Source organism: Rhinatrema bivittatum, chromosome 8 (genome assembly GCF_901001135.1).
Source record: "Rhinatrema bivittatum chromosome 8, aRhiBiv1.1, whole genome shotgun sequence".
NCBI classification, from domain to species: Eukaryota; Metazoa; Chordata; class Amphibia; order Gymnophiona; family Rhinatrematidae; genus Rhinatrema; species Rhinatrema bivittatum.
In genome coordinates this window covers 11,516,791-11,531,673 of record NC_042622.1, presented here as the reverse complement: position 1 = coordinate 11,531,673, position 14,883 = coordinate 11,516,791, and the positions used below count along the sequence as shown (strand labels likewise).

Sequence of the window (14,883 nt, the reverse complement as noted above, 5' to 3'; positions counted from 1 at the left end):
ATTTTTAGATACTCCAGTCTTCATCTCACATGGCTTTTGATGCATAGCATGTTAGTTCTCTCTGGAAGGCCTTTAGCCTATCTATATCCCCTCTGAGATATAGTCTCCAGTACTGAACATAGTATTCTACGTGAGGCCTCACTAATGACCAGTATTACCACCTTTTTGCTGTTTATACCCTCTCCCTATTCACTTTAGCATCCTTCTGGTCCCTGCCACTGTCTTATCAGTTTTGCTACCTTGACATCAGACACTTTCACTCCATGGTCTCTCACCTCCCATACATACAAGTTCACACTTAATCATGAAGACCTCAGGGTACTCTATTACCAGAACATACTACTGTATGGGGTTCCAAAGTTCATGGACAGTTAAAAGCTGCAAAATCTATGGCATTAAATTTTCAAAACTTTAAACATATAAAACAAATTTGCATGCATGTGTGTGTGTTAAGTAGTCTCTACTTGTGTATATTCCATATTTTATATAAGTAAAAATTACATGCATATTTTTACTTTCATGCATATATATATGTGCATAAAAAAGGGGTGGTCTGGGGTAGTCCGCGGCAGGGCTAACACTTACACGTGTACATTGCCAACTTGTATATTTTTACACCTGCTAATTATTTGGCATGATATTAAACGTGTTTATTGTATAGTATTGACTGGCTGGGAGGTGTTGATGAACGGGGTAGGGGGGAGTTTAATCTGAAGAACCAGGAATGTCTCAATGACCTTGAGAAGGACTGGGTAAATTGGTGAACTAATTGATAAACTGCTTATTTTCATTTACACGCGAATGTTGTAAATTTGGCTAACTTATGCAAGTAAGTCCTACTTTATTTTCGGGAGTACAATATATGTATATATATTTTTAAAATAGGTAGATGTAAACATGTTCAATGCATTAATATATGTGGTTTAAAGGTACTGTATGTGTGTTCACGCATAAGCCGAGATCTGTATATTTTATAAAATGCACATATATTATACATGCAGGTTAGAAAATACTTGCACTTGTGGCCATATACATGCATATATGCCACATGCATATATGCCACTGCATGCATATTTGAAAGTTATACTCCCTTTGTACTATCACAGATCTGTGTTGTCTCAAATAAGAAAAAAATATTAATAGATGCCTTTATCACATCTATAATCCTCTGACCTTCAAAGCAAATCTAAAAAAGATGTGACTGGCTGATGAAACCACTCTTGCAATGTCATACTTGTTACTTGCAATGACTATATAAGAGCAGTGACTTAACACAAACCCTGAAAATCCAGTATAACTAAGAAAATTATCTCCACAATTACAGAATTAAAAGGTATCCAGCTCATGATTTGGTCAATCTTTTTCAGTATATATGATTTGTTAGACACTTGGCCTACTAGACAAATCTGAACCTAACTGTAAAGGCCAGGTAAACTTCCCATTTGTCATAAAATATAGCCATAGGCACTCATAAGAAAAGCTGCAATGTGAAAGGTAGGCTTTTTACAAAGTTACAACCATATTGTAACTGCTATTTATAAACCTTGGTGTAATTTGTGGATCTTTAAAATAAATAGTTTTAAATTTGATAATCAGCTAGCCCAACCTAGACCCCTCAAAGCCAGCAAACTTTCGGCCAATCTCCAACCTCCCCTTCGTAGCAAAACTCATGGAAAGAGTCGTCAACCTTCAACTCACCAATCTCGAAAAATACAACCTGCCATTTCCATCCCAATTTGGCTTCCGTAAATTCCTCAGTACCGAAACCCCCCTAATTTCCCTCACAGATATCCTCCTCAAAGGACTAGATAAGGGCCAATCTTTCTTGCTTGCATTACTAGACATATCTTCAGCATTTGACACTATCAACCATAATATCTTACTAGTCTCTCGAAAATTGGCATCACAGGAACCGCCCATAGCTGGTTTAAATCCTACCTCAACAATAGACTCTACAAGGTTAGAATAAACAACAAAGAATCCAATCCCATAAATCTAACTCGAGGAGTCCCCCAAGGCTCATCCCTTTCCTCTACACTATTCAATATTTACCTCCTCCCCCTATGCCAACTCCTCGCTGACCTAGGTCTTACCCACTTTATCTATGCGGACAACATCCAAATCCTTATCCCCATTATTGAATCCATCCAAAATCCCTCAAGACCTGGGATAACTGCCTCACCTCAATTAACCACCTTCTCACTAGTCTCAACCTCACCCTTAACACATCCAAAACTGAACTCCTAATCATCTCACCTGACCACCATAACCTCACACATCCAAACCTGTCCATAACCAGTGCCCAATATGTCAGAAACCTCAGTGTCACGTTAGACAACCATTTGAACCTAAAAAAAATGCATTAACACCACCCTGAAGGACAAACTTCACTTATTTATTTATTTATTTATTTAAAAACTTTAAAAAATTAAGACCCCCTCCTCCATTTCAACGACTTTCGCAGTCCTCCAAGCCACACTTTTCACCAAAATAGACTATTGCAATACCCTCCTCCTAGGCCTTCCTGCAACCACAATCAAACCTCTTCAAATGCTTCAAAATGCCGTGGCCAAAATCCTCACCAACATGCACAGAAAAGACCATTTACCCTTATACTTATGGACCTCCACTGGCTCCCAATACGCTTTAGAATCCTCCATAAGAATCTCTCTATTATTCATAAAACCCTGCATAACCAAAGCGTGCATTGGCTAGCTGACTCCTTGCACTACCATTCATCGAACAGACCTACCAGAACCGCATATAAAGGATCACTCTACATTCCCCCCCCCCCCCCCCCCCAACTTACCCATCTCATAGCCGCGAAAGAACAGGCTCTGTCCATAGCAGGACTATCCTTATGGAATTCAATGCTCCCCGACCTACCCCAAGAACACTGTACCCTGACATTCAAGAAAAAACTAAAAACTTTGCTATTCTCACAAGCCTTTTCATAACTTTGCCTCAGCTACTCCTCTGCTACCCCTAGCGTTTTATTATAGCACTTAACCCTTCGCAACCCAACTAAAGATGCCACACTACGATTATGGTTTAACAACCTTCCCTTCACTCCCATTCTCCCCCCAACCCCTATTCCATAATCCGCTAGCTTTTATTCTTTAATTATACCTCTAATTCTAAATACGTTGGTTCTGTCACCTGACTCTTCTTTACTATTCCTTTACACCCAAGTTCCAGTTCTCCCTCGTTCCATGTAATTTCTAATTCCTTTTCCAAAAGTTATTTGTTTCTCCTGTTCAATGTAAACCCATGTGATATTCCTTTGAATGTCAGTATAGAAAAGTTTTAAATAAATAAATAAAATAAAATCTATTATAACTGCTTCAAGATATTCCAGGTTTTTAATTGCCTGACCATAAATGTACTTCTCAAGGGTGAATCTTAAAATATTTTTGTCATATTGGAGACTAGTATTGAGTAAATGTAGATCTGTTTACTATCCACAATATTGTAAAGGGATTGTGGCTGGAAACCGGGTCTCAAAAGAACACTTTACAAAGCTGCCTTCTTTTTTTGGGTGGGAGTGGAGGCAGAAGGTTTCTGTACTGTTGTACTGCATGCTTGATCATGGTATTTTCATTCATAGGCCAAACGTGTAGCTTTTGTCTTGATCATCTCATTAAATGCGATGCCACAAGATGTAATCATTCTTCTAGGCCTGCCAGCCTGCTGATGCACTGAATTCAGGTTCTTCAATTCTGTTTCATTTTGGGATAAATCATTTACTGTATTTTTTTTCTTTCAATAGATCAAAAGCTTGGGGGTTTCTTATTCTTGCAATAGTACTAAAAGATTAGGGTAGTTCAGTTTCTTACCATTTATTTTGAACTCTCGTCAATATGTGGGTGTAAAACTAGGGCACGTATTTACATAAGCTCCTGGAGGCTTGTTTCTTTTCAGGCAGAAGTGGTTTGCAGCTGTATAACAAGTACTCAGCATTTTTAAAGAATTCAGTTGTCAATTATTGACATTTGTATATAATTAATATGAATAAAAGTACAAACAAGGAATACATGACATTTTAGATGCCAGATTAAAGTACTCACTGTAGGGTACTTGAACCTGAAACAGTTGTAGAATTGTTTCTTTGAAAACCAGTCTACAAATGCAAGTTCTTTTGAATTCTGGACTGCTTTAATTTAAAGATTAGTGATTAATAGGGACCTTCATTTTCAGTTTTTCCCAGGAACTGGAAAAAAACCAGGAAAAATTTATTGGAAAAATTAGTCTTTTTTCCACTGATTTTTCTGCCATTTTTCTTCATGATGATAAACTGATAAATTCCTGGGAAAAATAAATGAAAATGAAGGTCCCTAGGGATCAATTAAAGGCTGCAGTTTGACAACTGCAGTAGCTGCACTTAACTATATTATAATGTGCAATCTTTGTACACCAGTTTTGTAAAGAACAGAAAAAAAAATCCCAAATCCTCTGCAGCATCACCTAATATTTCCTAGCATGAAAAGCTTCTGCCATTTTCAAGCAGTTGGGGGCAAGTCTTTAGGGAATCCTGTGAATCTATGAGCTTATGTAATGTAAATGCGCATCTGTTCTGTCAGCAACACAAGGTGTGCCTTAAATTTCATATACACAATCACATTACAGTGCGCAATATAAAGTGGAGTGTATTCAACACCCAAAGCTAGTCAAAATGCTCCAGCGCACATAGCAAAATGGTCTATTATGTCTATACAATTATCTGTTGTAGCATTAAAAAAAACCATGACAATTTATGTTACCCTACCTCACCTGAATGACACTACAGCATGTTGTAATAACCCTACCATCAAATTAATAACTCATGATGTGTCAACTGCATTAAAAGGGCTTTGATGCAGTCATGAAATACTGTTTTACAAATCAAAGACTCAACTACTTTTGAAAACATGTTGACAATGTAATAAGAGCTTCCTGGCAAAGTGCAATGTTTTAAACTTGTGCATGGGCTTATGAGGCTTAACATGTAAAATGATGACTGTACAATAGATGTCTGCCCTCCCATTTTTAACCTCCAGCTTAAGTGCTAGTTCATTTCAGGTTTTTAAGGTGTGTTGCTGTATTCACCCATCTGCACAGATGACTATCTTTACACAGTGTTTTGTGTGTTACTAATGACATCAAGGACTGAGCTATCCAAAACATCCTACAGAGCTTCCTCTACCTATAAAGAAATGTAATAGGCCTTATCCATCATCATCCTCTCCAAGTTTGTTCCTAACTATTAACAATTCCACTCTGGTAACACCACATGCTATTTTCCAGTAGGATATGACATTAATAGAGCAGTCTTATTTCCAGTTCTAAAGCAATTTCCTTATTTGAACTAATCAGCTAATTATTATGAAAAAAGGCTATGCAGTGAGGTATTTTCATTCTAAAAGTAAACTCACACAAACTCTATATGGAAGAACCATTAAACTGAGCAGTCCGAACACGAGTAAAAATTTAAGTGATGCTACTCTTATGATGAACAGCACACAAGGCCATAAATCCGAAAAGGGGTGCACAGGACATGCCATAAAAAATTGATGTATGCCCCCTTCCCCCCACTGGAGTTCAATTGGAAATCATTTTCATATTCCCCAAGCAATTTGTACCCAGAGGCCTGCAAGCTTATTTTCAAAGAGAAACTCCCCATAGTTTCCCTTTAAAAATGTGGGCTGATGCGCATACCATGCTTTGGAGCAGGCGCAAAGTCCATGTATTAAAGTGACTGCAGGGATTTCAAAATGAAATTCACATGCATATTCCTTCCCCCAACCAATCCCAAACCCTTTGCTCCTATAGGTAAAAAGTATGCATTACGTGTACTGAGGGGAATGGAAAATTTTCAAATGGCCTTATGTGGATACATAGTTTGTGTAAACAAATTCTGAAAATTGCCCTTCCCAATTTAAAAAAAAAGTTCATAAAATATTTGTTGGCATAATGAATGTGCAAGCTCTCAAAAATGCTAACTATCCTCAAGAAGTGTTTGAAAGCTATGCATCTTAATATATTTATTAACCTAACTAAAGATATCATTTCTACTCAACTAATTTTCTAGTGTTCCTTAAATTTTATCTTTGTTCAGTTTACTTCTTTAAAGGCAAACTTAAAAAGTACATCTCCTCCCTCTCTAGAGCCTGGCTTTAAAACAGATTTTGACAGCTAAGATGCCACTTTAGTTTAAAAATATTTGTCATAAAGACAAGCAACAATCTATACTATATTCTTGTATACACAAATGAATTCTTTAGCTTTGCGTTTTATAGATGGTAATGTTTTTGGTTAAATACGCAGGAAAGGAAGACTCTACATATAGATCACAGAAAGTAGAGTAAACTTAGTTATGGAGCTTGGATGTATTAAATTTATGTTTAAAAAAAATATATATATATATATATATATCACAAGGGTCAGCTCTAAGGTCATCATCAACAGTATTGGTTTGGTAAAATGCGTGATCTATCAAGAGGATATAAAAACAATCAGGCCATGTTTTGTATGCTCACTGTATGTGCCATCCAAGTATTTTTGCAACAGTGAACTGGAGTCCAACTTTCATCCAGATGGAGATCTTGCTGCAGAATCTTTCATTCAATGGTAGTTTGCAGGTAGTGCCATCAGTATAGAAACCTCAATTTAATGCACTCAAAAAGCGCTATGCAGAGTTTCACAATAAACAGCAGAGTTGAGTTTAGGAGGCAGTGACATCCTAAACCAGCCTGCACTACTATGGACAGGAAATACAATACCATCTTCCTTTTGGGCATAGATTTATAAATGCCTGTCCCAATTCCTTCTAAAAGAAACTGGTGGCATTTTTAAATTTTCAATTTACCCACACTCCCAAAGAATAGTGTAAACAATCAATCATTCTTCAACTTCGACTCCTGCAATTCCCAGGCACGAGCCACCAAGAACGATGAAACAGAAGAGCAGGGACCATCTGATTAGTTTCTTGCTGAAGCAGTTGAGCAGTGAGACTAACATTACCATGAGAGGTCCAAAGCAAAGATCTGCAAAGACCAGAATGTAATGTTTCCCATTCTAGATGCAATCTTGCACTATTCAGAGCAACAAATCAGTGAACGTTACTGACAATATATTTTTTGGTAAAAATTATACCAACAACTTTAAAAGAAATTTGTGTGGCAACATGTTTATTGAATTGTGTTTACTATCAGCCATGACTCCTTTGCTCTGCTTTTTCCTTGTAACAGACAACAGTGAATACTATAATAGCAAGCATTGTGTGTCTATTGTGTGTCTTGTGGAGAATTTTACTATTTTGGGTTTTCAACAATCTTCTACATGAAGATCTAATCCATTTCAGAAAAAGAAACTTAGAAAAGTAGTTTTCAGTACTGCCTTGTATATAACAAAGGAACAAGGCAGCATGAAGCAGCTTTTCAGATTAGTTCCTTTTGCTGAGCTGTGCCTAAAGTCACTAGAAGAAACAAACCAAATTCCTTGAGCGTTCTAAATGCATTTGGTAGATTTATAAGTGTGAAAACAAGTAGCTCAGTGTCTCAACTAAAAATTTCATGCCCTCCCTCCCCGACTGTGACTAGATGTTTTCTGAATTAAATTCCTATAACACTATAGCTCACTTGCAAATGAAGCACAACACTAGTAATACAAGATATGAAGTCCTGTGTGAGTTAAAAATATTGTAAAGGGAAAAAGAGAGCAAAGGAATCAGATGGCAAGACACTTGTTTTCTACTGGAGATGACCTTCTATGAAATAATTCATAATGGTAGGCTTATCGGGAAAGGGCAGCTTCTCTTTTCTTCCTTTGTCAATATGCACAATACAATGGGAAGAAAATCAGCTCATATTATATGATTGTTAAGAAAGCCCTGTCTGTGGTGATGCTTAATTGAAGCAAAGAAGCTTAAGAGCCAGTACACACAAAACTTTATCCACAGTATTCTACAAAATAAAGATTCAAATAAATAAGAAAAAAGGTTTGGGTTTTTTTTAAATACTGTATTTGGTGGTTTAATTAACATATACAAAAAAATACAAAATATGAAGACACATTATAAATTACCTACCTGAAGGAGATTTCCACTGGGGGATATGAAAAAAAAATCTTCATCAGGTGAAATGTCAACTGAGGGTGTGAAACCATTCACACAAGCTTGGTTTGGGTAAAGAATTTTTTTTAAAAGCTATCATTGCAGGAAAATGGAACCAACAACAAAATAAAATGAGTAGGTCCTCTGCCTTTCAACTCCTCTTTTCCCCAAACTAAAAAATGGAAAATCAAAATTCTGTATGCCTAAGCTCATTTTAGATGAGATGCAAAATTAAAGAAGATAAAGTTCTATACAACACTTTTCCCCACATTATGTCTATTACAGAAATTAAAAGTCAGAACTAGCAGCCACTCTGTATAATAGTGCCCATAAATCTTGCAACATCTAATTAAGCTACACTGAACAGCTACAAAATGTGTCACAAGAAAGCTTGAAATTATTTAGATTATAAGTTTGTTTGGATTTCCTGAATTTAAAAACTAACATTTCAACCTCCTTAAAAAATTAACTGTCCATGTTGTTCAGATGATCAGTTTTCAAAAGAGAAAAAAACCTTTGCATTCCAGAGCAGTTTCTGAAACAAGTCTGTGAATAGGGTTGGGCTCTATTTATTGTGACTCATTGACCCAGGATCATTAAATTTGAGTCAAATCAATGAAAATTAAAGATTCTCTGGGCCTATCTGACAAATACTTTACGAAGCCTTTAGGTAAAGGGTTACATTAGCAGAGTAGCACGAAGGCTGGGAAAAGGCCAAGATACTAAGCAGGCCCCAACAGTTACAAGTAAAGCTGGGATAAAACTGCAGGGAACCCAAGGGAAAGAAGAGTTACATGTGCGAGGTATATTTAGTGGCTGTCGATACAGACTGCAACTAGCAAAGACTCATGCCAAAGACAGAATGAACACCTTTTATGTTTATCCTGTAGATGGACATTATGTCGAATCTGGGCACATATGTATATATGCCCAAATTCAAGCTAGAGACTTCCCTGACTTCTTAAGTACTAAGCCTAACCCATATTATATTATACTACTCAATTTTACTTACCTTTCGCATGTGTGAATAAGGTGTTAAAATTAGATTTTACTAATACAAAAAAGCACCTCTGTAGAGACACCCATTTCTTCATATGTAGATGTGTAAAGAGAAAGTAGTAGTAAAGAATCAGAAACACTGGCATACACTTGGCCTGAATACCAAAGGCTAGCCAGCAACATTTGAACATGAGCCAAGTTTTGGAAGGAACCTTCGGGTGCAGTCTGGTGACCCTAAGTCATTGGTTTAGTTAAACACAAAAAATGAAGCTTTAGCTAAATTTAAATATGCTTATCAGCATGCTAAGACTAAACAAGTAACACAAAATTTAAATCTCCTAGAGCAATGCAAAGTGAAATGTTTTAAACCACTTGTTAGATTTATCTATACTTACCTTTTGAATAGAAATAACTCTAGGCAAAGAATCCGGAACTAAAGCAGGAAGTTTACATTCAGAAACCATTTTCCGTATAAACTGATCAACCAAATAGTAAGTATGTGACTGACAAAACCTTGAAGTGGAGTATTCAAATTTCTCTACTTTGCTTTGTGTTTGGATATAAATTGTAAGGTGGGGGAAGGGAGAAAAAAAAAGGAAGAAATAGAGAGTCATGGAAAGAATAAAAAGTGTTAACGAATCTGGTCTTGGACAGCCACAAGTGTGGATGGCTATGTACTAAGAGTTGTAAAGGATTAATGGGGCAAATCCCTAGGTGATACATACATTTGTAAAACAGTGAAGATGAAATGGTGGCAGCAGCAGCAGCAGCAGTCTTTTCTGGCTTTACTGCATTATAATTGTGATCGCTTGCCCATGATGGAGTGTTACTTTCTGATGCTGGATCTGTAGCAACTTCAGTGTTTCCTTCCACTTTTGGGAAAGCCATCAACACTTTCTTCATTTTGGGCTCTCTCTTCTCTGGAGCTGTTCTCTTCTGACCACTTAGAGGTTTAAGAACTATCTGCACAATAAAAAAAAAACAAAACAGAGAACCAATTGACTGCAAAGGTTAAACACACCCTAAAAGCACAATCTAAACACCAATACTGTCAAAACTACAAGTATGTTTTAACTCTTTTCAAGATCCAACAGTAAATTCAAATGCATTAAAGATCTAATAAGAATGTAAGACTTGCCATACTGGGTCAGACCAAGGGTCCATCAAGCCCAGTACACCCTGTTTCTAAGAGTGGCCAATCTAGGTTACAAGCACCTGGCAGGATCCCAAGGGATAGAGCAGAGCTTTCCAAACTTTTCATGTTGGTGACACACTTTTTAGACAAACATAATTTCACGACACAGTAATTCAGTCTACTAGTAAACCAGAGGTTAAAGGTTAAACGAACGAAACATATTTCGACAATTTATGTATGTTTCCTTAAATATATACATAAATAAAATGTTTCATGACACAACCTATCTCATGAAAACCTTAAATTTATATTAAAAATATATATTCCAAGATTCATGTTATTGTTATAATTTATGAGAAACAATAATAAAACAAATTGTCTGTCCCCCACACACTCATCTCTCTCCTCCCCCCAGCACATGTCGGGCCCCCACACACTCATATCTCTCCCCATCAAGCACATGTCTGTCCCCCCAGCACGTTTGCCCCCCACTCACTCATCTCTCTCCCCCCAGCACATGTCTGGCCCCCACACTCATGTACCTCGTCTTTTTGATTGTTGCCAGTTAAGTGCTTCACTCCCTTCCATGATCACCAGACACTGCTGCTTGCAGTCAGTACTCCTCATGGCCAGGCCTCATCGGCAGCAGCAGCCAATGCAAGGATGGCTGGGCTCGTTCCACCCACCAAGCCCCCCAAAAAAACACGATTGACAGCAAAAATCACCCAATAATAAGCATCCCATAAACTGAAAAAAAAAGTGAATCTCTAGAAAAAAAAAAGCCCAAACTCACATCAGAGTTGACCGGGCTTGCGCGACACACCTGCACACTGCAGGCGACACACTAACGTGTCCCGACACACAGTTTGGAAAGCTCTGGGATAGAGAGATTCCAAGCTGCTAATCCCAAAAATAAGCAGTGGATTTATGCAATCTACCTTAATAATTGTTAATAGACTTTTCCTCCAGGAACTTGTCCAAACCATTTTAAACTCAGCTACATTAACAAATTTCACCACATCCTCTGGCAATCAATTCCAGAGCTTAATTATGCATTGAGTAAAAAAATATTATCTCTTATTGGTTTTAAATTTATTACCCAGTAACTTCATTGTGTCCCCTGGCCATTGTAGTTTTCAAAAGAATAAAACAATGATTAACATTTACTTGTTCCATTCCACTCATTTTATACAACTCTATCATATCTCCCCCTCAGCTGTCTCTTCTCCAAGCTGAAGAATACTAACATCTTTAGCCTTTCTTCATAAGGGAATTGTTCCATCTCCTTTATCATTTTGGTCACCCTTCTTTGTACCTTTTCTAATTCTGCTAAATCTTTTAATACTAACTCCAAGTATTCAACCAATTGTTCCTTTTTATATCCATAACGTCACTCTGACAAAGCCATCCCCCTACAGAAAAAGGCAGAGAACGCAAAAGGAAAATTAGTTCTTGCCTGTTAATTTTCGTTCCTGTAGTACCACAGATCAGTCCAGACCATGGGTTGAGCCTACTGTCCAGCAGAAGGAGACAGACCAAAACTGAAAGGGTATCCTAATATGAGGACAGAGCCTACCCTGTAGCCCTTCAGTACAACCATTGTCAAAGCAGAGAAGATAAACACCATGGAACAAGCAAGTAACAGAAGAACTCAAACAACAAGAGAACTCTGAAAATTTTGAACAAGAGAAAACAGTGAATGAACTCTGTGCATGGACACTCTTGCATGAATACCCACAATCATCACATAGATGTTTCCGGTGCCTCCTATTAAGGAACACATCGAACAGAAAATAACAATGTAGGATACATCATTGGAGGAATAGTATAAAGATCTTCGAGCGGACAGGAAGACAAGAAAGGAAGGGCATCTGGACTGATCCGTGGTACTACAGGAACAGACAGCGGAGATCATCCCCACCAGGGCTTGCAATGCCCGTAGGAGAGACCGTGGGGAGCTCCACTGACTGATTGACATAAAATGAAGACACAACTTTCGGTAAGAATGACGGGACCGTCTTAAGAGAGACCCCGGGGTCCGAGAAACGTAAGAAGGGCTCGCGACAAGACAACGCTTGGCTCTCAGACACCCGTCTGGCGGAGCAAATAAAGACCAGAAACACCACCTTAAGCGTCAAATCCTTGAGGGTAGAACGGCGAAGGGGCTCAAAGGGAGCCTGACAGAGAGCCCGAAGGACCAGATTCAAACTCCATGAGGGACAAGTGGGACGCAACGGCGGCTTCAAATGTTTGACCCCTTTGAGAAAACGGACAATATCCGGATGAGAGGCAACCGCGTACCCTTCGAGGCAACCGCGTACCCTTCGAGGCTTCCCAAGAGAGAACAGAGGGCAGACACCTGTACACGGAGCGAGCCAAAAGGAGAGACCCTTAGAGAGGCCACGCTGGAGGAACGAGAGAGGACTAGCGAGACTGGAGGCGAATGTGCCGTAACGCCCGCTTCCTTGCAGACCAGCTCAAAAACCTTCCAGACCTGGACATAGGCAAGGGAAGTAGAAGTTTTGCGAGCCTGCAAAATAGTGGAGATGACATCCTCAGGATATCCCCTCTGCCTCAGCCTTCGCCGTTCAAAAGTCAAGCCGCAAGACAAAAGCGATCCGCCTGGTCGAAAAATACGGGACCTTGGCGGAGAAGGTATTGAAGATGGCCGAGGCGAAGGGGACAGTGCGATGTGAGGTTGACTAGGCCAGCGAACCACGGCCTGCGAGGCCACTCGGGAGCTACGAGAATGACCGGACCGCTGTGAAGCTCTATCCGTCTGAGCACTTTCCCTATGAGGGGCCAAGGAGGAAATACGTACAGAAGAACGTCGCACGGCCACGGAAGGGCCAGAGCATCTACCCCTTCCAAGCAGTGTTCCCGCCAGCAGCTGAAGAACCGGGGAGCCTTGGCGTTGTTCAGAGTTGCCATCAAGTCCAGGTGCGGGGGACCCCACCTGCTGATGATCAGGGCCATGGCGTCGGACAACTCCCACTCGCCTGGATCCAGACGTTGACGACTCAAGAAGTCGGCTTGAACATTCTCGTTGGCCGCTATGTGAGAAACCGCGAGACATTCCAGGTGTCGCTCCGCCCACGTGAGAAGCAGACTTGATTTGAGGGCCACCAGGCGAATCCTGGCACCCCCCTGGCGATTGATGTACGCCACGGTGGTAGAGTTGTCCAAGAACACCCGGACAGCCCGAAGTAGTGGGAGAAATGCCTTGAGTGCCAGACGAATCGCACGAGTCTCCAGGCGGTTGATGTGCCAGTGAGACTGGGTTGGGGACCAGTACCCCTGCATGGTCTGAGACTGGCAAACCGCTCCCCAACCGGAGAGGCTGGCATCCGTCGAGACTACCATCCACTGCGGGGTCTGAAGGGAGTGCTTGAGAGAAAGCCACCATTGTAAGTCGCTGATGGTAGAGTAGGAGCTGCATCTGAAACTGTTCCGATACCGGCTGCCAACGGGTCAGCAAAGCTCTCTGTAAACGACGCATATGTGCAAACGCCCAGGGGACCAAGTCGATCGTGGAAGCCATGGTCCCCAGGACCTGCAGATAATCCCACGCCGTGGGAAGAGGCATGGAGAGGAAGCTCTGAACCTGATCCATCAGCTTGAAAGCTCTCGAGTCTGGCAGAAATACCTTGCTGACGCGGGTATCGAAGCGAGCCCCCAAGAACTCCAAGACCTGGGTTGGGAGGAGATTGCTCTTGGAAAAATTGAAGATCCATCCCAGGGACGAGAGAAGAGCAAGTATGCGGTCCAGCGCCTGGCGGCATAGGGTCTCCAACTTCGCCCGGATTAACCAATCATCCAAGTACGGGTGAAGCAGCACACCGTCCTTCCGAAGGGCTGCCACCACCACCACCATCACCTTGGTAAACGTGCGTGGTGCTGTGGTGAGACCGAAGGGCAGGGCCCGGAACTGGAAGTGTTGGCCCAAGATGTGGAACCGGAGAAATCTCTGATGTTCAGGACGGATCGGTATGTGCAGGTAGGCCTCCGTCAGATCAAGTGAGGCCAGAAATTCTCCGGGATGGACCGCCACTATCACTCCCCGAAGGGTTTCCATCCGGAAATGGGGCACCTTGAGGGCCCGGTTGACCCTCTTGAGATCCAGGATGGGACGGAAGGAGTCATCCTTCTTTGGGACGAAGAAGATAGAATATTGGCCTGCGCAGTGTTCTGCCACCGGGACTGGGAGAATAGCCCCCAGCCTCTGGAGTCTGGTAAGATTCTGAGTCACAGCGGCCCGCTTCCGGTGGCCGCACGGAGAGACCATGTACAGGTCCGGGATGTCGCGAGCAAACTAAGGCGTAGCCTTTGTCTATTGTTTCGAGGACCCACTGGTCTAACGTGATTTTGGCCTATTCCTCCATGAACAGAGACAAACAACCACTTAAGATGGGAACAGAGGGATGAACCGGCGGATTCTCATTGGGAGGTGGGCTTGGGCGCAGGACGATGGGGAGCGGCATCTCAGAAGGCTCGACGGCCTCGAAAGGGCTGGGGCCAAGACTGGGTCCTAGAGGAATTTCCCCTAGAGAAGGCGCCTCTTGCTCTTGGGTGATATCTGCGTTGGCCCCGGAACCGGGTACGAGTAGGGAAGAAGGATCTAGCCTGTTTCGGGCGGTCCTCAGGCAACTTATGAACCTTG

General features: G+C 40.9%; 1 protein-coding gene across 9 annotated transcripts in view; it reads right to left on the bottom strand.

Moving 5' to 3' along the window:
* Positions 1-14,883, bottom strand: part of DIDO1 (death inducer-obliterator 1) — a 286,952-nt gene that overhangs the window by 73,582 nt on the left and 198,487 nt on the right. For 8 of the 9 annotated variants that reach the window (XM_029613326.1, XM_029613323.1, XM_029613325.1 and 5 more), the window contains one exon: positions 9,814-10,051. In XM_029613326.1, coding sequence (XP_029469186.1) covers positions 9,814-10,051 — 238 coding nt within the window. Of the gene's footprint in view, positions 1-7,971; positions 10,052-14,883 lie in introns of those variants that run through there. The other variant, XM_029613331.1, reaches the window with a different exon arrangement.